At 38.9% G+C, this 16,725-nt stretch overlaps 1 protein-coding gene across 4 annotated transcripts in view; it reads right to left on the bottom strand.

Annotated features, from left to right (window-relative positions):
- kif21a (kinesin family member 21A) overlaps nucleotides 1-16,725 on the bottom strand; it is a 158,612-nt gene that overhangs the window by 29,540 nt on the left and 112,347 nt on the right. For 3 of the 4 annotated variants that reach the window (XM_072562125.1, XM_072562127.1, XM_072562128.1), the window contains 2 exons: nucleotides 7,554-7,574; nucleotides 2,924-2,981 (listed from right to left, as the gene is read on the bottom strand). In XM_072562125.1, coding sequence (XP_072418226.1) covers nucleotides 2,924-2,981; nucleotides 7,554-7,574 — 79 coding nt within the window. The remainder of the gene's footprint in view (nucleotides 1-2,923; nucleotides 2,982-7,553; nucleotides 7,575-16,725) is intronic. The other variant, XM_072562126.1, reaches the window with a different exon arrangement.

The raw sequence follows: 16,725 nt of genomic DNA, 5'->3' as shown, positions 1-16,725 counted from the left end.
AGGCAATGTAAGTGAATGGATACAAGTTTAAAGTAAATGTAATTGGGATACAAATGCACAAATAGTTGAAGATGGCAGAGCAGGAAGAGCAACTAATTAAATTGGTAGATATTGGGCTTTATGAATATTAACAGTGTGCTAAAGCAAGGATATCATGGTTAACCTCTATTTAATTCTGGGCACCCCGTTTGAGAAGGACAAGAAGCAAAAATAATTTTCAAAATTGTTTCAAGGATGAGTGATTTCAGTGACGTGGATAACATGGGCAAAGCTAGGCTTTTGTCTTTGGAGAAAAGATGGTTCAGAGGAGATTTGATTCAAAATTGTGAGGTGTTTGAGCAGTTTAGGAAGAAAGTGCTCATATCAGGAGGTCTAGTCAGATGGCAGAAATTTAAGGTGAATGACAAATAACCAGAGGTGGTGATCTTTTTTTTAAAAATGTAGCAAATGATTAGGATCTGCAATGTATTGCATGAGTGTGATAGAGACAGAATCAGTCCTGGATTTGAAAATGGAATTAGAAAATTATTGAAAGAGACAAAACATGCAGCATTATGGCAAAAAAAACATTGGTGTGGCACCAGCTGAGCTGCCCGTGCAGACAGCCAAAGACAGGATGACCTGAATGATTACAATGCCAAAGCAGGCCATTCCATGATTGCATAATTACAAGTCATGCTTCAAACTGGATGGTAAGGATCTCAATCTATCCAAGACCTCAACACATCAAGATTGACATTTCAAAGCAGGATTGAATGAGCTGTTGCAGTCTCAAATTCCTGCAGCACCTTTCAATAGACAATAGGTGCAGGAGTTGGCCATTCTGCCCTTCGAGCCTGCACCACCATTCAATATGATCATGGCTGATCATCCTTTATCAGTATCCTGTTCCTGCCTTAACTCCATAACCCATGATTCTACTATCCTTGAGAGCTCTATCCAACTCTTTCTTAAATGAATCCAGAGACTGGGCCTCCACTGCCCTCTGGGGAAGAGCATTCCACACAGCCACCACCCTCTGGGTGAAGAAGTTTCGCCTCATCTCTGTCCTAAATGGTCTACCCCGTATTTTTAAGCTGTGTCCTCTGGTTCAGGACTCACCCCTCAGCGGAAACATGTTTCCTGCCTCCAGAGTGTCTAATCCTTTAATAATCTTATATGTCTCAATCAGATCCCCCCTCAGTCTTCTAAACTCAAGGGTATACAAGCCCAGTCGCTCCAGTCTTTCAGTGTAAGGTAATCTCGCCATTCCAGGAATTGACCTCGTGAACCTACGCTGCACTCCCTCAACAGCCAGAATGTCTTTCCTCAAATTTGGAGACCAGAACTCCAGTACTCCAGGTGTGGTCTCACCAGGGCCCTGTACAGCTGCAGAAGAATCTCTTTGCCTCTCTGCTCAACCCCTCTTGTTATGAAGGCCAACATGCTATTAGCCTTAGACCATAAGACATAGGAGTGGAAGTAAGGCCATTCGGCCCATCGAGTCCACTCCGCCATTCAATCATGGCTGATGCGCATTTCAGCTCCACTTGCCAGCGTTCTCCCCGTAGCCCTTAATTCCTCTAGACAACAAGAACCTATCAATCTCGGCCTTGAAGACATTTAGCGTCCCGGCTTCCACTGCACTCCGTGGCAATGAATTCCACAGGCCCACCACTCTCTGGCTGAAGAAATGTCTCTGCATTTCCGTTCTGAAATGACCCCCTCTAATTCTAAGGCTGTGTCCACGGGTCCTAGTCTCCTCGCCTAACAGAAACAATTTTCTAGCATCCTTCTTCACTACCTGCTGTACCTGCATGCTTACCTTCATTGACTGGTGTACAAGAACACCCAGATCTCTCTGTACTGCCCCTTTACCTAAATTGATTTCATTTAGGTAGTAATTTGCCTTCCTGTTCTTGCCACAAAAGTGAATAACCATACATTTATCCAGATTAAACTGCATCTGCCATGCATCTGACCACTCACTGAACTTGTCCAGGTCACCCTGTAATCTCCTAACATCCTCATCACATTTCACCCTGCCACCCAGCTTAGTATCATCAACAAATATGCTAATGTTATTACTAATACCATTAGTATCAGTAATAACATTTCAGTTTTTCATGCTCAGATGGATTTAAAAAGATCCTGCGGCTAACTCCAAAACCAGAGATGTTTTTCCCATCTTCCAGCTGATACTTATCTTTCATTTCTGACATTGCTGCTTGTTGAAACTTCCTGTGCAAAAATTGGCACGATGTTTCCATACAAGTGCACAAGTTTATTTCACTACCCAAGAAACATTTTTTGCACAGACTGTGCTCACGAAAGGCACGGAGGGGTGGGCCTTTGGCATTAGCTCAGGAACCTTGGTCCACTTAACTAAAAGATCAGCAGACACAGCAAAGACAATTTGCCTGCCTACATGAATAAGCAAATATAAAGATAATATGCAATTGTCTCACTGCAGGGTGAGTTAGGTCACTGAACAAGGATGAATTAGTTATATTTACAGCTGAATTTCTCAAACGTGTTCATTTACAATTCCCCTGCTAGTAATTATACTTTTGCTAACATTTAGTGATGACAGGGTTGGGTTATCTAAAGCAGTAAATCATCTCATTAGCTTCTTGACTCGAAGTACCAGAGCTCCCAAGTGGTCCTCCGATTAGTTACCAAGCAAAAAGCAATTTAGTTTCTCCTAAATATAACTGTATCTTCAAAACTATATGACTAATGAAATCAACTTTGCTAACAGCAGGTTAAAAATTGCGGCAAATTCTTGAACTTATTAGTGATTTATTTATTTGGTTCTGCTTAATAAATGACATCAGTAAAACACTTTAAAAAGTTGTCAAATAATTCCCAAAGTGATAAAGCTGATCAGATATGCAGAAAGGAAAAAGCAATACTCTTTAGCACTGCTTGCACATCATCTTACCTGCCTTCTGTTGTAGGACTAGACACATTTTCTTCTTCACTGCTTTCTTCTCCATTTTCTATAATTTATTACAAAACATAAATGTTACCCCTTTAATCTGCATTCAAGTTTCCCAGAGATATCAGAAACTTACAAATTTTATACAGTAAGATTAGATATATTTGTGATGTTGCTTTCACTAACAGTGGTGTAGAAATTTAAAGATGCCTGAAAGATTACATAGTAGTAATCTAAAAAGATCAGAGATAGTCAAGCCATGACAGCAATAGTTACATTAGCCATTTGAATGGCAAGAAAAAGTGGTAGAATTACTTGTAATTACTGGAGTTTTAAATTACATGGAAATTTTAACAACAATTTGAAATGTACATATGTCATCTATTAGATCGCTACAAAAATTTGATTGTAGCCATGGTCAATTTACCCTATGCAAAGTTAGCCACAAACAACTCCGGAGCACTCGTGATTTAAATATATGTTATTACCAGATGATGTCAAGATAACACTGATTAATATCACATTAAAACCTACAAAGAGAATAACAATTCTTGTCCTGGATAGGCAACCTGGAAAATTTATATATCTTTAACACACAATTAATTTTCACTGTCTAGACAAAACTGAGGTATATTTTAAAATTGAGCTTTCATGAACAATATTTAGAGCTAATCAGTAAAAATAAAATTCCAGTTACATTTACCAATAGGTATTCTACCTTGATTCTAAAATCTTAAAACCAATTATATATTTCTACATCACGATGGCAATGTATTGTTAAATCACAAACTTTCCATTAAACAAGTGAAAAATAAGATAACAAGTGACAGTACTAAGTGGTTATACTAGAAATATTCAGCTAACTCCTCCACAGAGCAGTTGCATTTCTTGCATTTGTTTTTGCTTTGAACTAACTTCTACATTTCATCTTTCAGTCCCCACCCAAGGAACAAAATGGATAAACTGGATACCTCTCAGAATTTTAACAAAATGTGGAAGCAAAAATATCTTATTTAGGAAAGGTCCACAGCTGGGCTATATTTGAATTAGAGTCCAAGTCACTTTATTTGCTTCAAAGAGTAATCATTGACTAGATGCTTGAATTAAAATCTAACTAAAAGTTAATGAATTAACTTAGACCTCAAATAGCTTTGGTTTATAAACAGAAGGATTTGATAGTGGCAAACAAAACCAGCCATATGTGGCTAGCTTCAATGTTTAAAAGGTATGTAAGTCAATAGCCACCATTCAAATAGGGGAGAGACAGATAACCAAGTTCAATTCTTCTGAGGAGTTTTATAGGAGAATTAAATCTCTCTCAGTGCACTGCATTTAAGGCTTGTGCTGGATGCATGCCTCATTTTGTTTTAAGATATCAAGGCAAATTCACAAATGTGAGAAAGAAGCTTTTTGAAGTTATTGCATACTTTGCATATGAAAAATCAAGTATGAAGTCAATACTGAAAGCAAGTGATTTTGTGCTACTTTTGTTCATTCTTCACAAAGGAATTTTACAGGTCTTTTCTAGAGTGAAAGAATGGCAAATGAGAGAAAATTTCAAAGCAAATTTAGAGGGAGTACAAAAATATCATGATACACTACCCACACTAGCAAAGAAAATAATTCAATTGGGTACTAAATAGGTCAGGCCTCAACAAGATGTTCCTAGTGCTCGTTCATTGTAGTTAGAGCAGCAATACAAAAGTGAAAATGCAAAAACATTAATACAAACTTCCACTTCACTGTGTTGTGATCTCTTCATTTCAAATCTTGTACTAAGCAAAAAACTGCTGTCGTGTTTCACCTACTTATGTTAAAATTAGCCAAAGCTTTACAGAAATATGATGTGAATTTGATTTATACTGCACAGTGAGGATCAATCTACTACCACTTTTTAAAATCAATGGATTGCTCAAGACCTGATCTCAGGACACTATTTTGAAGCTCAACTGTAATGCACCACAAAATTACTGCATATTCAACAAAGACAGAATTGGAATAAAAACTGAGCTTCTAGGAGTCTTGTTCTTGGCACATCATGCTTGCTTATGCTAAGTTCAGAAGCAAATTGCATTGGTTGTTAAATGAATTACATTAATCAGAAAAGAAACTGTAAAATGTCTACTGAAACAGCACATCCTTGAAGATGAAATTCAAATCAAATCTAGACTGTTAAGCATAATATTGAGACTCAAAATAAAACTAATATCTAAACCTTCACCATTGTGCAATATGCAGCCAAGAATTTATTCATTTTGTGATGAGGATTTATATTGTTCTCAAGTGATTTTCAACAACTTCCCTTACCTACATCCAAAGATACCAATTTCCAATGTTAGATGATATGGAAACTACATATGATATACAGTGACAGCTGGATGGGGTTGTGAAAGTTGCAAGGCTCTGCAACCCCAACGTCAAAAGCAGCTATCACAAAGATCTTGAAGGTAGTTGAGTTCTAAATTTAATATACAATGAAGTTAAACAGATGTGTAAATGCCATCTGCAACCATTTTCTTTAAGTCTTGAATTCACAAGCTCTCATTTACACCATCTTTTTGGCTCAGCAGTAGAGTGTTTATTTCAGAAATGCCTTCTGATACTTCACCCTCTTGACCTCTTTTAAAAGTTCTAAAAGGACCATGTATTCGAAGAACTAATGCAGTATGCAAAGTCAATGGAAGTGCCAGAGAAAGACATTCAAATATATTCGAGAAATAGCAGAAACCAGACTTCTCTTTTTAATCTCGAGTCAAATCGTGTTTAGCTCAATCAAAATAACTGCACTGGAAACCAGTTTTAATGGAGCATCACTAAAAAGGTAATGCAGTAGTGCTGAAGAATGCTAAAAATAAAACTCAATGAGAAGAACTCACAGAAGGGAAATATGTGACCAATAAGAAAACCAATAAATAATCTGTTCTCAATCTTAACTGAAAAATAGCACGTCAGGAGGTGCAAATAGATAGATCAAGGAGGATTATAGGTGATATAAAGCACTGAAAGCGGGAATGTGTGTTAGTGTCAACAGGGAAGAACTTGTGGCTTTTGACAAATTTAGAAAGTAGACACCAATGCAATCAGAATTAATTGTGTAAAGCTGCACTAAACTAAAACTACAGTTTTTGGCCTAAAACTACAAATCTACACCAATCCTTTCCATTATAGTGTGCTTGGGAAATTTATATATTTTTTAGCGCATTTACGTTCATTTTGAACAATGATTTTACTTTACTGTGTGAAGAGATAGGGCACATTTGTTACAAATGAAAAGAACTTCGTGGTCTTTTTCAAAACATGTGTTGTGCAACATATCTGACAGGTAAAACAATCATGGGATTCAAATTGTACAATTTCATTGAAGTGTTAAAATTCCAATTTTTTTTTCAATTCTACATATGGCTGCCAGAAAGGAGGCCTCAATGTATATGAAAACTGAACAAACTTACGGGAAATAACTATTCCACTTTAGAGAGAAGGATTTAGTATTCCTTTCATTTTAATTTTAGCTTTCATTCACTGCAATTGTTAACTTACCTTAAAACAACTGCTAACATTAGACATTTCTCTAAATGTGAAGATCAATGGGGCATGTCAAATTGCAAATTGTTAGGTCAGAAGCTTATTAAGATCATTGCTAAGAGCAATTTCCTGTGTATCCTTACAACATTCACATAGAAAATGCTCTGATGAGCCACAGGAAATACACAAGTTTTATAGTAAATTTCCTTAAATGAATTACAAAGAAAGATGATTAGCACAATTGCAGACATTGATTTTTGAATAAGGATCAGACAACCCTACATCATATTTTCAATATTTAACAACTTACAAAAGTTAGCAGTCTTAAAATGATAAAATTGCTGCTCAGCTTACACCAATACATACTTTGAGATCCTCTGATTCTAATTTACTCTCACCTGGTATTAATTAATTTTTAATAATTATAACTATCAGTTTGGGGACTTATTCAAATTGCTCGTGGTCAAATTATTTCTGCAACTTAATGTAGTCTTTGTAGTCTTCCATGATCATGCACGGAAACAATAACCAAATAACAATATATTATGCACTTCACAAAATATTCTTAGAGAAAACCAGAGAACATTTTATAGACATTAATTGTATTTTAAATAAATGTCATTGAGCAAAATTGTTAGTTTGTATTTATACACATTTGTTAATTTTGTTTACACTACTATAAATATACATGAACTGTCATTAAATTTATACACTTCCATCAACTATACATTCACAATATCCATAATTTATAGTATTACTGTAATGAGTTAAAGGAATAACAAACAGACAGGAAGAATCCAGGCCTGTAGTGATATCATATACAGTAGACAGAAAAGTTTCAACATTTAAGGTGTAAATGGAGCCAACACTTTGCCACAATGATCAGTAGTTAACATTTGGAGTGCATGGACATGATGATTCAATGGTTCACATGGATGTAAAAAGTGGTGATAAGTCAGGAAAAATGATGATCTGCATTCAGTTTCCCATAAAATGCTGCATGCAGACTTTAAACATTTACAGTTGTTATTTAAAGATGCAGCAAGGTTAGCATACAAGCTTGTTTAGTAAACCATGCAGTTACACATAACAATAGGCACAATTAACTTACCAGCAGGTATGCTATCTAGTTCTGTGTAAACAACAGTAATGGGGAAACAAAAGAAAAGCAACAAACCAATCAAATGGAATCCACTGTATTAAAAAAATCTGTCCTATAGAATCAGTAGCAAGAACGAACCAGTGCGGAAATAAAAAAACACAAAGCTACATTCACAGGACTTTCTACTTAATTACAATATTGTTGAGAATATTAATACCCAAAATCATTTTAAATCTTCAGAACCCTTTAATGATACACAGTCCAACAAGTAATTAGAATTTTACTTCTATAAAAGAAACACCTTCACGTTCAAGCTATTTGGATGTTTTACCAAATGCAGCATCTCAGGGTATTCAGAATATGGAATTCGGCAGTACAGAAGTAACAGCATAAGAATCCATCCACCAACTTTTGTTTTTAAATTTCCAAATGCAAAGCCACAACTTACATGGCACACACTACAAAAATTGGTTCACCAAGTAATGTTTGAAGAAACATATACCAAGATAACTGAAAAATAAAATGTTACAGGATGCTGGAAATAAAAACAGAAATTGCTAGAACTGGTAACCAGACCAGACAGTATCTGTGGAGAAAGGAAGCATCAATGTTTTAAGTCAGTGACTTTTTTCCAGAACTCAGACATTTCCAGAATTTTCTGTTTATATATCAAGATAACTGCACAACTGTACAATAGTTCATCTATTAACAAATTAGAATGGACTCTCCTCATTGGAGATGCTGTGATCAATTGCCCATCTAAAGATAGCAGAAAGATGTATGCATGACACATTGCAGAAGAACCTGTTGCTTTATGCAATTCTTCACTGTGACATCCCCCAGTAGTCTGAGTGAAATTGAGAAGCAAATATGTAAGGAGACTTCATATCTGTAAGAATAATAGGGTTGTATGGTAGGGGATTTTAACTTTATAAACATTGTCATAGCGAGAGGAATGTGTTAAGTGTATACAAAAAAGTTTTCTTGGCGGGTTTTGAGAAGATTTGTAGCTCAGGTTGAAGTTTTGGATGTACGTTTGCTCGCTGAGCAGGAAGGTTCATTTCCACATGTTTTGTTACCCTACTAGGTAACATCTTCAGTGGGCCTCAGGCAAAGCAATGCTGAAATTTCCTGCTTTCTATTTATATGTTTGGGTTTCTTTGGGTTGATGATGTCATTTCCTGTGGTGAAGTCACTTTCTGTTCCTTCTCTCAGGGGGTGGTAGATGGGGTCTAACTGTATGTGTTTGTTGATAGAGTTCAGGTTAAAATGCCATGCTTCTAGGAATTCTCATGCTTGTCTTTTTTTTTGACTTGTCCTAGGATAGATGTTTTGTCCCAGTCGAAGTGGTGTCCTTCCTTATCTTTATGTAAGGATACTAAAGAGAGAGGGTCATGTCTTTTTATGGCTAGTTGGTGTTCATGTATTCTGGTGGCTAGTTTTCTGCCTGTTTGTCCAATGTAGCGTTTGTTACAGTCCTTGCACGGTATTTTGTAGATGACATTAGTTTTGCTCATTGTCTGTATAGCGTCTTTCAAGTTCATTAGCTGCTGTTTTAGTGTGTTGGTAGGTTGGTGGGTTTGGGCTACTATGATGCCAAGGGGTCTGAGTAGTCTGGCAGTCATTTCCGAGATGTCTTTGATGTAGGGGAGAGTGGCCAGGGGTTTCTGGACATGTTTTGTCTGCTTGTTTGTTGAGAAGCCAAACAAAGACACGCATGAGAATTCCTAGATGCATGGCATTCCAACCACAATTCTATCAACAAACACAGAGTTAGACCCCATCTACCACCAACCCCACCCCCAAGAAAAGGGGCAGGAAATGACTTCACTGGAAATAACATCACTACAGGAAATGACAGCAACCCAAAGAAACCCAAACATATAAATAGAAAGCAGGAATTTTCAGCATTGCTTCACCTGAGGCCCACTGAATTTGCTACCTAGTAGGGTAACAAAACGTCTGGAAATTAACCTTCCTGTTCAGCGAGCAAACCTACATCCAAAAGTTTTTTTGTTTAATCAGTGGATGTGCTTACCAGAGAAAGAATAAAACTTGAGCTGCCTTCCCAAGAGAAGCTCAAGTGACTGAGTGGTCAGTGGGGAGCACTTTGGGACAAGTGATCATAATTCTATTAGTATTAAAATACTTATGGCAAAGTATCCGCCTGATCTGAAAGTTTAAGTTTCAATTGGAGTAAGGCCAATTTTGATGTTATTAGGCAGGAACGTTCAAACGTTGATGGGGGAGGCTGTTTGCAGGTAAAGGGATGATTGGAAAGCCTTCAAAAAATGAGATAATGAGAGTTCAGAAACAGTACGTTCCCGTTAGTGTGAAGGGAAAAGCTGGTACGTTGTTGGAATGCTGGATGATTAGAAAAATTGAGGCTCTGGTCAAGAAAAAAGGTGATATGTGTCAGGGACAGACAGCTGGGATTGTGTGATTCCCTAGAGTATAAAAGCAATCGGAGGATACTTAAGAGGGATATCAGGAGAGCAAAAAGGGGACATGAGATAGCATTGGCAAACAGGGTCAAGGAGAATCCAAAGGGAATCTACAAACACATTAAGGGGAAAACAGTAACAAGTGAGTGAATAGGCCCTTTAAAAGATTAACAAGGCTGTCTATGTGTGGAAATACAGGAGATGGGCGAGACACTAAACAAATATTTTGCATCAGTATTAGTAGTGGAGGGGGGCATGGAAGCAAGGGGAACTTGGGGAAACAAACAGTTATATCTTAACAAGTGCCCATATTGCAGAAGAGAGTCCTAAAACACACAAAGGTAGATAGATTCCTGGGACCTGATCAGGTGTATCTCAGAACTTGGTGGGAAGTGATTGCTGGAATCTTTGAAATGTTTCTATCATTAACAGCCATAGGTGAAGTGCTGGAAGACTGGAGGGTGGCTAATATGGTGTCATTATTTAAAAAGGTGTTAAGAAAAAGCCACAGAACTGTAGGCCGGTGAGCCTAACATCAGCGGTGGCTAAGGGTTGTAGGTTGCTGAGGGTTGGGACAGGACTTACAAGCATTTGGAAAGGCAAAGATTGATGAGGAATAGCAAACATAACTTTTTTGAAGAGGTGATAAACAGGATTAATGAATGCAGAACAGTAGACATTGTTTATACGGAATTCAGCAAGGTGCTTGACAAGGTTCCTCAGGATAGACTGGTTAGCAAGGTTGGATCAACTGGAATCCAGGGGAAACTAGCCAACTGGACACAAAATTGGCTTGAAGCTAGGAGACTGAAGGTGGTGGTAGAAGGTTGTTTCTTTGCACAGGAGGCCTGTGACCAGCATTTGGTCCACTGCTTTTCATCATTTGTATAAATGATTTGTATGTGAATATAATTTATGGATAGTAAGTAGGCAGCTGACACAAACTGGAGGTGTAGTGCAAAGTAAAGGAGGTTACCTCACAGCACAATGAGATCTTGATCAAATGGGCCAATGGAGTTTAATTTAGATAAATGGGATGTGTGACATTTTGGCAAGGCAAACCTGGGCAGGATTTACCCACTTAACTGTAAGGCCCTGGGGAGCGTTGTTGAACAAAGTGACTCGGGGTGCATGTGCATAATTCCTTGAAAGTGGAGTCGCAGGTAGACGGTGGTGAAGGCAGCGTTTGGCATACTTGCCTTCGTTGGTCAGTGCGTTGGAGTTAGGCCGTCATGTTGTGGCTGTACAGGATATCAGTGAGGGCAATTTTGGAATACTGCGTTCCACTCTCCCTGTCATAGGAAAGGTGCTGTGAAAGTTGAACAGGCTCAGAAAAGATCAACAAGAATGTTACAGGGATTGGATGGTTTGTGTTATGGGAGAGGCTCAATAATTTGGGGCAATTTTCCCTGAAACATCGGAGGTTGAGGGATGACCTCAGAGACATTTATAAAATCATGAAATGCATAGATAGGGTGAATATCCAGGATCTTTTCTTCCCCCAGTGGAGAATTCAAAGCTAGAGATTATAATTTTAGGGCGACAGGAGAAAGATTTAAAAATGGACCTGAAGGGCAACTTTTTCTCATAGCATGGTACATGCATGGAACAATCTCCCAGAGGTGGAGGAGGAGACAAGTACAATTATAACTATTAAAAGAAGCCTACATGGGTACATTAACAGGAAGGGCTTAGAGGGATATGGGTCAAATGCTGGCAAAAGGGATTAGATCAGTTTTGGCTATCTGGTCAGCACAGATGAATTGGACTGAAGGGTCTGTTTTGGTGTTATATAACTGTGACTCAAATAATCTTGAAATAAAAAGATTGAAATCAGATATAATAATCTAGCACAACTAGAATCTGAAAGTTAGTTCAGAATTAAACAGATCTACTATCCAGTAAGTTCTTCAATAACATGATGGTTGCATGCTTGTGCAACCTAGTGTTGAAGAAAGAAAACTGTGCCTTAGAAATAGCATTTAAAGGTTGGCACTGTAATTGCGTTATAGCCAACATGTTTTAGAAGTTCACACTTTAGAAACAGCGTCCTCAATTCATCAAGCGCATTACAGTGAATTCACATCGACACAACACGCGTTATAACAGAACAACCTGTATAGATGTATCGAGCCTTGTATCAGCGAAGGTAATCTCCAGAAAGCAGCTCAAGTTAAAACATGTTAGGCCATTTCAAATAAAAGCAAAATACTGACAAACATTGGAAATCTGAAATAAAGACAGAAAATACTGGAGAAACTCCGCAATCCTGACAGTATCTATGGAGAGGGATCTGTTCAGTTTTAAAGTGTCAGAGAAAGTCAGAGATATACAACACAGAAACAGACCCTTCAGTCCACTTGCCCATGCCAACCAGATATCCCAACCCAATCTAATCCCACCTGCCAGCACTCTGCCCATATCCCTCCAAACCCTTCCTATTCATATATCAATCCAGATGACTTTTAAATGCTGCAATTGTACCAACCTCCACCACTTTGTCTGGCAGGTCATTCCATACACTTACCACTCTCTGCGTGAAAAAGTTGCCCCGTAGGTCTCTTTGCTGAAAATGTGTTGCTGGAAAAGCACAGCAGGTCAGACAGCATCCAAGGAGCAGGAGAATCGACATTTCGGGCATAAGCCCTTCTTCAGGAATGAGGAAAATGTGTCCAGCAGGCTAAGATAAAAGGTAGGGAGGAGGGACTTGGAGGGAGGGGCGTTAGAAATGCGATAGGTGGAAGGAGGTCAAGGTGAGGGTGAGAGGCTGGAGTGGGGTTGGGCACGGAGAGGTCAGGAAGAAGATTGCAGGTTAGGAAGGGGGTGCTGAGTTCGAGGGATTTGACTGAGACAAGGTAGGAGGAGGGGAAATAAGGAAACTGGAGAAATCTGAGTTCATCCCTTGGGGTTGGAGGGTTCCTAGGCGGAAGATGAGGCACTCTTCCTCCAACCGTCATGTTGCTATGGTCTGGCGATGGAGGAGTCCAAGACCTGAATGTCCTTGGTGCAGTGGGAGGGGGAGTTGAAGTGTTGAGCCACGGGGTGGTTGGGTTGGTTGGTCCTTGGACTCCTCCATCGCCAGACCATAGCAACACGACAGTTGGAGGAAGAGCACCTCATCTTCCGCCTAGGAACCCTCCAACCACAAGGGATGAACTCAGATTTCTCCAGTTTCCTTATTTCCCCTCCCCCCTTGTCTCAGTCAAATCCCTCGAACTCAGCACCCCCTTCCTAACCTGTAATCTTCTTCCTGACCTCTCCGCGCCCACCCCCACTCCAGCCTCTCACCCTCAGCTTGACCTCCTTCCACCTATCGCATTTCTAACACCCCTCCCTCCAAGTCCCTTCTCCCTACCTTTTATCTTCGCCTGCTGGATACACTTTCCTCATTCCTGAAGAAGATCTCAAGCCCGAAACGTCGATTCTCCTGCTCTTTGGATGCTGCCTGACCTGCTGCGCTTTTCCAGCAACACATTTTCAGCTCTGATCTCCAGCATCTGCGGTCCATACTTTCTCCTCTTGAAAATCTTTCCCCTCTCACCCTAAACCTATGCCCTCTAGTTCTGGACTCCCCCACCCAAAGGAAAAGACTTTGTCTATTTATCCTATCCATGCCCCTCATGATTTTATAAACCTCTATAAGGTCACCCCTCAGCCTCCAACGCTCCAGAGAAAACAGTCCCAGCCTGTTCAGCCTCTCCCGATAGCTCAAATCCTCCAACCCTGGCAACATCCTTGTAAATCTTTTCTGAACCCTTTCAGGTTTCACAACATCTTTCTGATACGAAGGAGACCAGAATTGCACACAATATTCCAACAGTGGCCTAACTAATGTCCAAAACAGCCACAACATGACCTCCCAACTCCTATACTTCATACCAAATGCTTTCTTCACTATCTTATCTACCTGCGACTCCACTTTCAAGGAGCTATGAACCTGCACTCCAAGGTCTCTTTGTTCAGCAAAATGCCCTCGGACCTTACCATTAAGTGTATAGTGTCACTGATCTAGAAATGTTAACTCCGTTTCTCTCTCCATAGAAGGTGCTAGACCAGCCTCGTCTCTACAGTAATTTCTTGTTTTAAACCAGATCAAACTGTAGCCAAACCAGCTTCTGCAGGATTACAGTGATGACCTAGATCTGCCCGAGAACACTATGATGATCAAGAGCAGGAGTTTGGACAAGGAAATTATCCAAAACTTAATCAGAATGTACTACCAAAATCTTGTCTTGTTGCCCTGGCTTAGATCAACCAACACTGGAGACCAGGGCTTAAAAGGTGTTTTCAGTTTGCATGGCTCACTGATAAGTTTATTGCAATCACAGGAACAACCTCAGTGCCATAGAAAATAAATATTGATACAACTTGAACCCAAACTGAATTGGACTTAATTCAAACACACTGAACAGATTATGGTAGGTGGTAAAAGCACCAGGTTCTCCATTTCTGCAGGATGAAATGATCCACTGAAGTTGTGATAATCTTTTAAGCATTCTGGGCCACTTAAGATTCAGCGCCAGACATTTCAAATCACAATGAATAACTGACATTATCTAAGGATATGTCATAATTTGAAAGCAATGAAAACATATAATTTCTAAGTAGTAAGGGTATGAATGCTCTAATCTTCGAGATTTTTTAACAATCCTGGGAGATGAACATGGACAGATTTGGAAGCGGATGCAAGATGCCCTCCTTTTTCTCTGGGATATCACAAAGGCAGAGAAGCACATAAAGCACAATAAAGGCACTGCCCATTAAAAACAACAATAAACGGGAAACAAGATTCACTTTCACGTTAAAACAACTTTCTCCTCCACAAAAGTGTCAGGCAAATTGAATCCACTAAATAAACTCAAAATTGATATTAGAATAAGAAATGAACAGACAAATAGTTATGGGGTTTATTATTGTGATTTTTAACTGGAATAACAAAAAACTTAAATTAGTCAGGTGATTTTTAAGCCAGAAATTGACCGGATTCTATTAGTGCCCTTAAAATTCTGAGTAAGTTTATTTTTAATGTCATTGCCACATTTAAGTCTGATTTTGGATTTGAGACCATCGGGGGAAGTACCCTAATCAATAACTTTCATTGCCCAAAATCACAAGAAAATGATGGCAGAATCAAAAAGCTTTCTACAACTTCAATCTCAACATTATCATTGGCCTTCCACCTTTATACTTATAGTTGTCGAATCTGCTTTAAAAGTTTCAATTTCTCTATGCTCTTCACAGTGGCGTTCCACTTCCTCAAACTTCATTGCACCTAGCACTTTATTGCTCACATCATAAATCCACATTAATACTTATTCTCTCTTTCACATCCATCAATCCCCAAATGTTATCGATTTAACAAGGATGTGGACTTTGACTCTAGTCACCCTTGAGGCGGCGGTGGTGAGCTGCTGTCTTCAACTGCTGCAATCATCTAGTTCAGGTATACCAACAGTACCATTAGGAAGGCAATTCCAGGCGACTAGTCCACCAATGATGAAGGAATAGTGCAACTCCAACATTGAACATGGATGGGAATTTGCATTTGGGGAAGCTCCTATGCACCTGGTTCCCCTGCCTTCAGGAGAGAGGGTCATGGCGTTTAAAAGATGTCAGTGGAGTATTGGCAGGACATCTTGTACATAAGATGCAGCGCCGTCACAGTGTATTAATGGCGGAGGGAATGCATATTGATGGTGCTGGTTGTGGTGTCAGTGAGATGCTATACCCTAGATAATGTTCTTGAGTGATGTTGGAGCTGCACTCAACCAGGCAAATAGAGTCTTCCATCACACTCCTGATTTACGATTTGTAGACTATGGCTTTAGGAAGTAAGGAGGACAAGTTACACACTGAAGAATTCACAGCTTCTGAACAGGTTTTTCAAGTTACAGTATTTATACGATTGCTTCAATTCAACTTCTAATCAGTGGTAGAGACACTGAATGACAAGGCATGGTGGTCAGGTTCTTTTGTCAGAGATGGTCATCCCCTGACACTTGTGCGGTGTAGGTTTACTTGCCAGTCATCGTACAAGTCTGAATGTTGTCCAGATTTTGCTACATGTGGACATAAGCTTACACCTCACACAGCTCTCTTACCTACCTGCATTCAAAAGTCTTAAAAATACCCTTCTGGGCCAAGTTTTCATTCTAGTGATAAAACCCATGGTTATAAATGAGGGATTTCAATATATAAAGTTCTAAGCTATAAATTCTGACATCAGGAGGATTTTCATTTATAACAAAACAAAAACTCAAACTGCTGTGCTCCTGGGATGACAACTTTCAGATTGTAGATAATCCATTCAAATTAGGCAATTGAGCCAATCCAACTTTTGAAATGACTGTACAACAAATAAACTGCTCATTAAATTTGGTGATTACAATCTAAGATGTTCAACTTGTAAAAACAGAATCTGAAAACTGCCCATCAGCATTGTACTCTTCAAGGCATATCAATAACCTTTGCAAGAACAAATTCTGGACAGCTAACATCAGGGTAATCTGTGATTTGCAAAACTTCAGCACTTTTTAAACAAAAAAAAACCTTAAGCAGTAAAAACTTTAAAAAATATATTTAATGTGAATAATCATGATTTGGTACTTGGGAGGTTTTACCTTGCAAATAAAAGTCAGCATCCACATTATACTTCAAACTGTCCTTTGGTTTCCTCTCTAGAAAGAGGGCAGACAAACACCACACACAGTCTTGTGTGCCAATTTTATTTTTAAATA

This window comes from Chiloscyllium punctatum, chromosome 44, assembly GCF_047496795.1.
Source record: "Chiloscyllium punctatum isolate Juve2018m chromosome 44, sChiPun1.3, whole genome shotgun sequence".
In the NCBI taxonomy this organism is placed as follows: domain Eukaryota; kingdom Metazoa; phylum Chordata; class Chondrichthyes; order Orectolobiformes; family Hemiscylliidae; genus Chiloscyllium; species Chiloscyllium punctatum.
The sequence above is the reverse complement of the archived record's forward strand: the minus strand, read 5'-3'. Positions and strand labels throughout refer to the sequence as shown.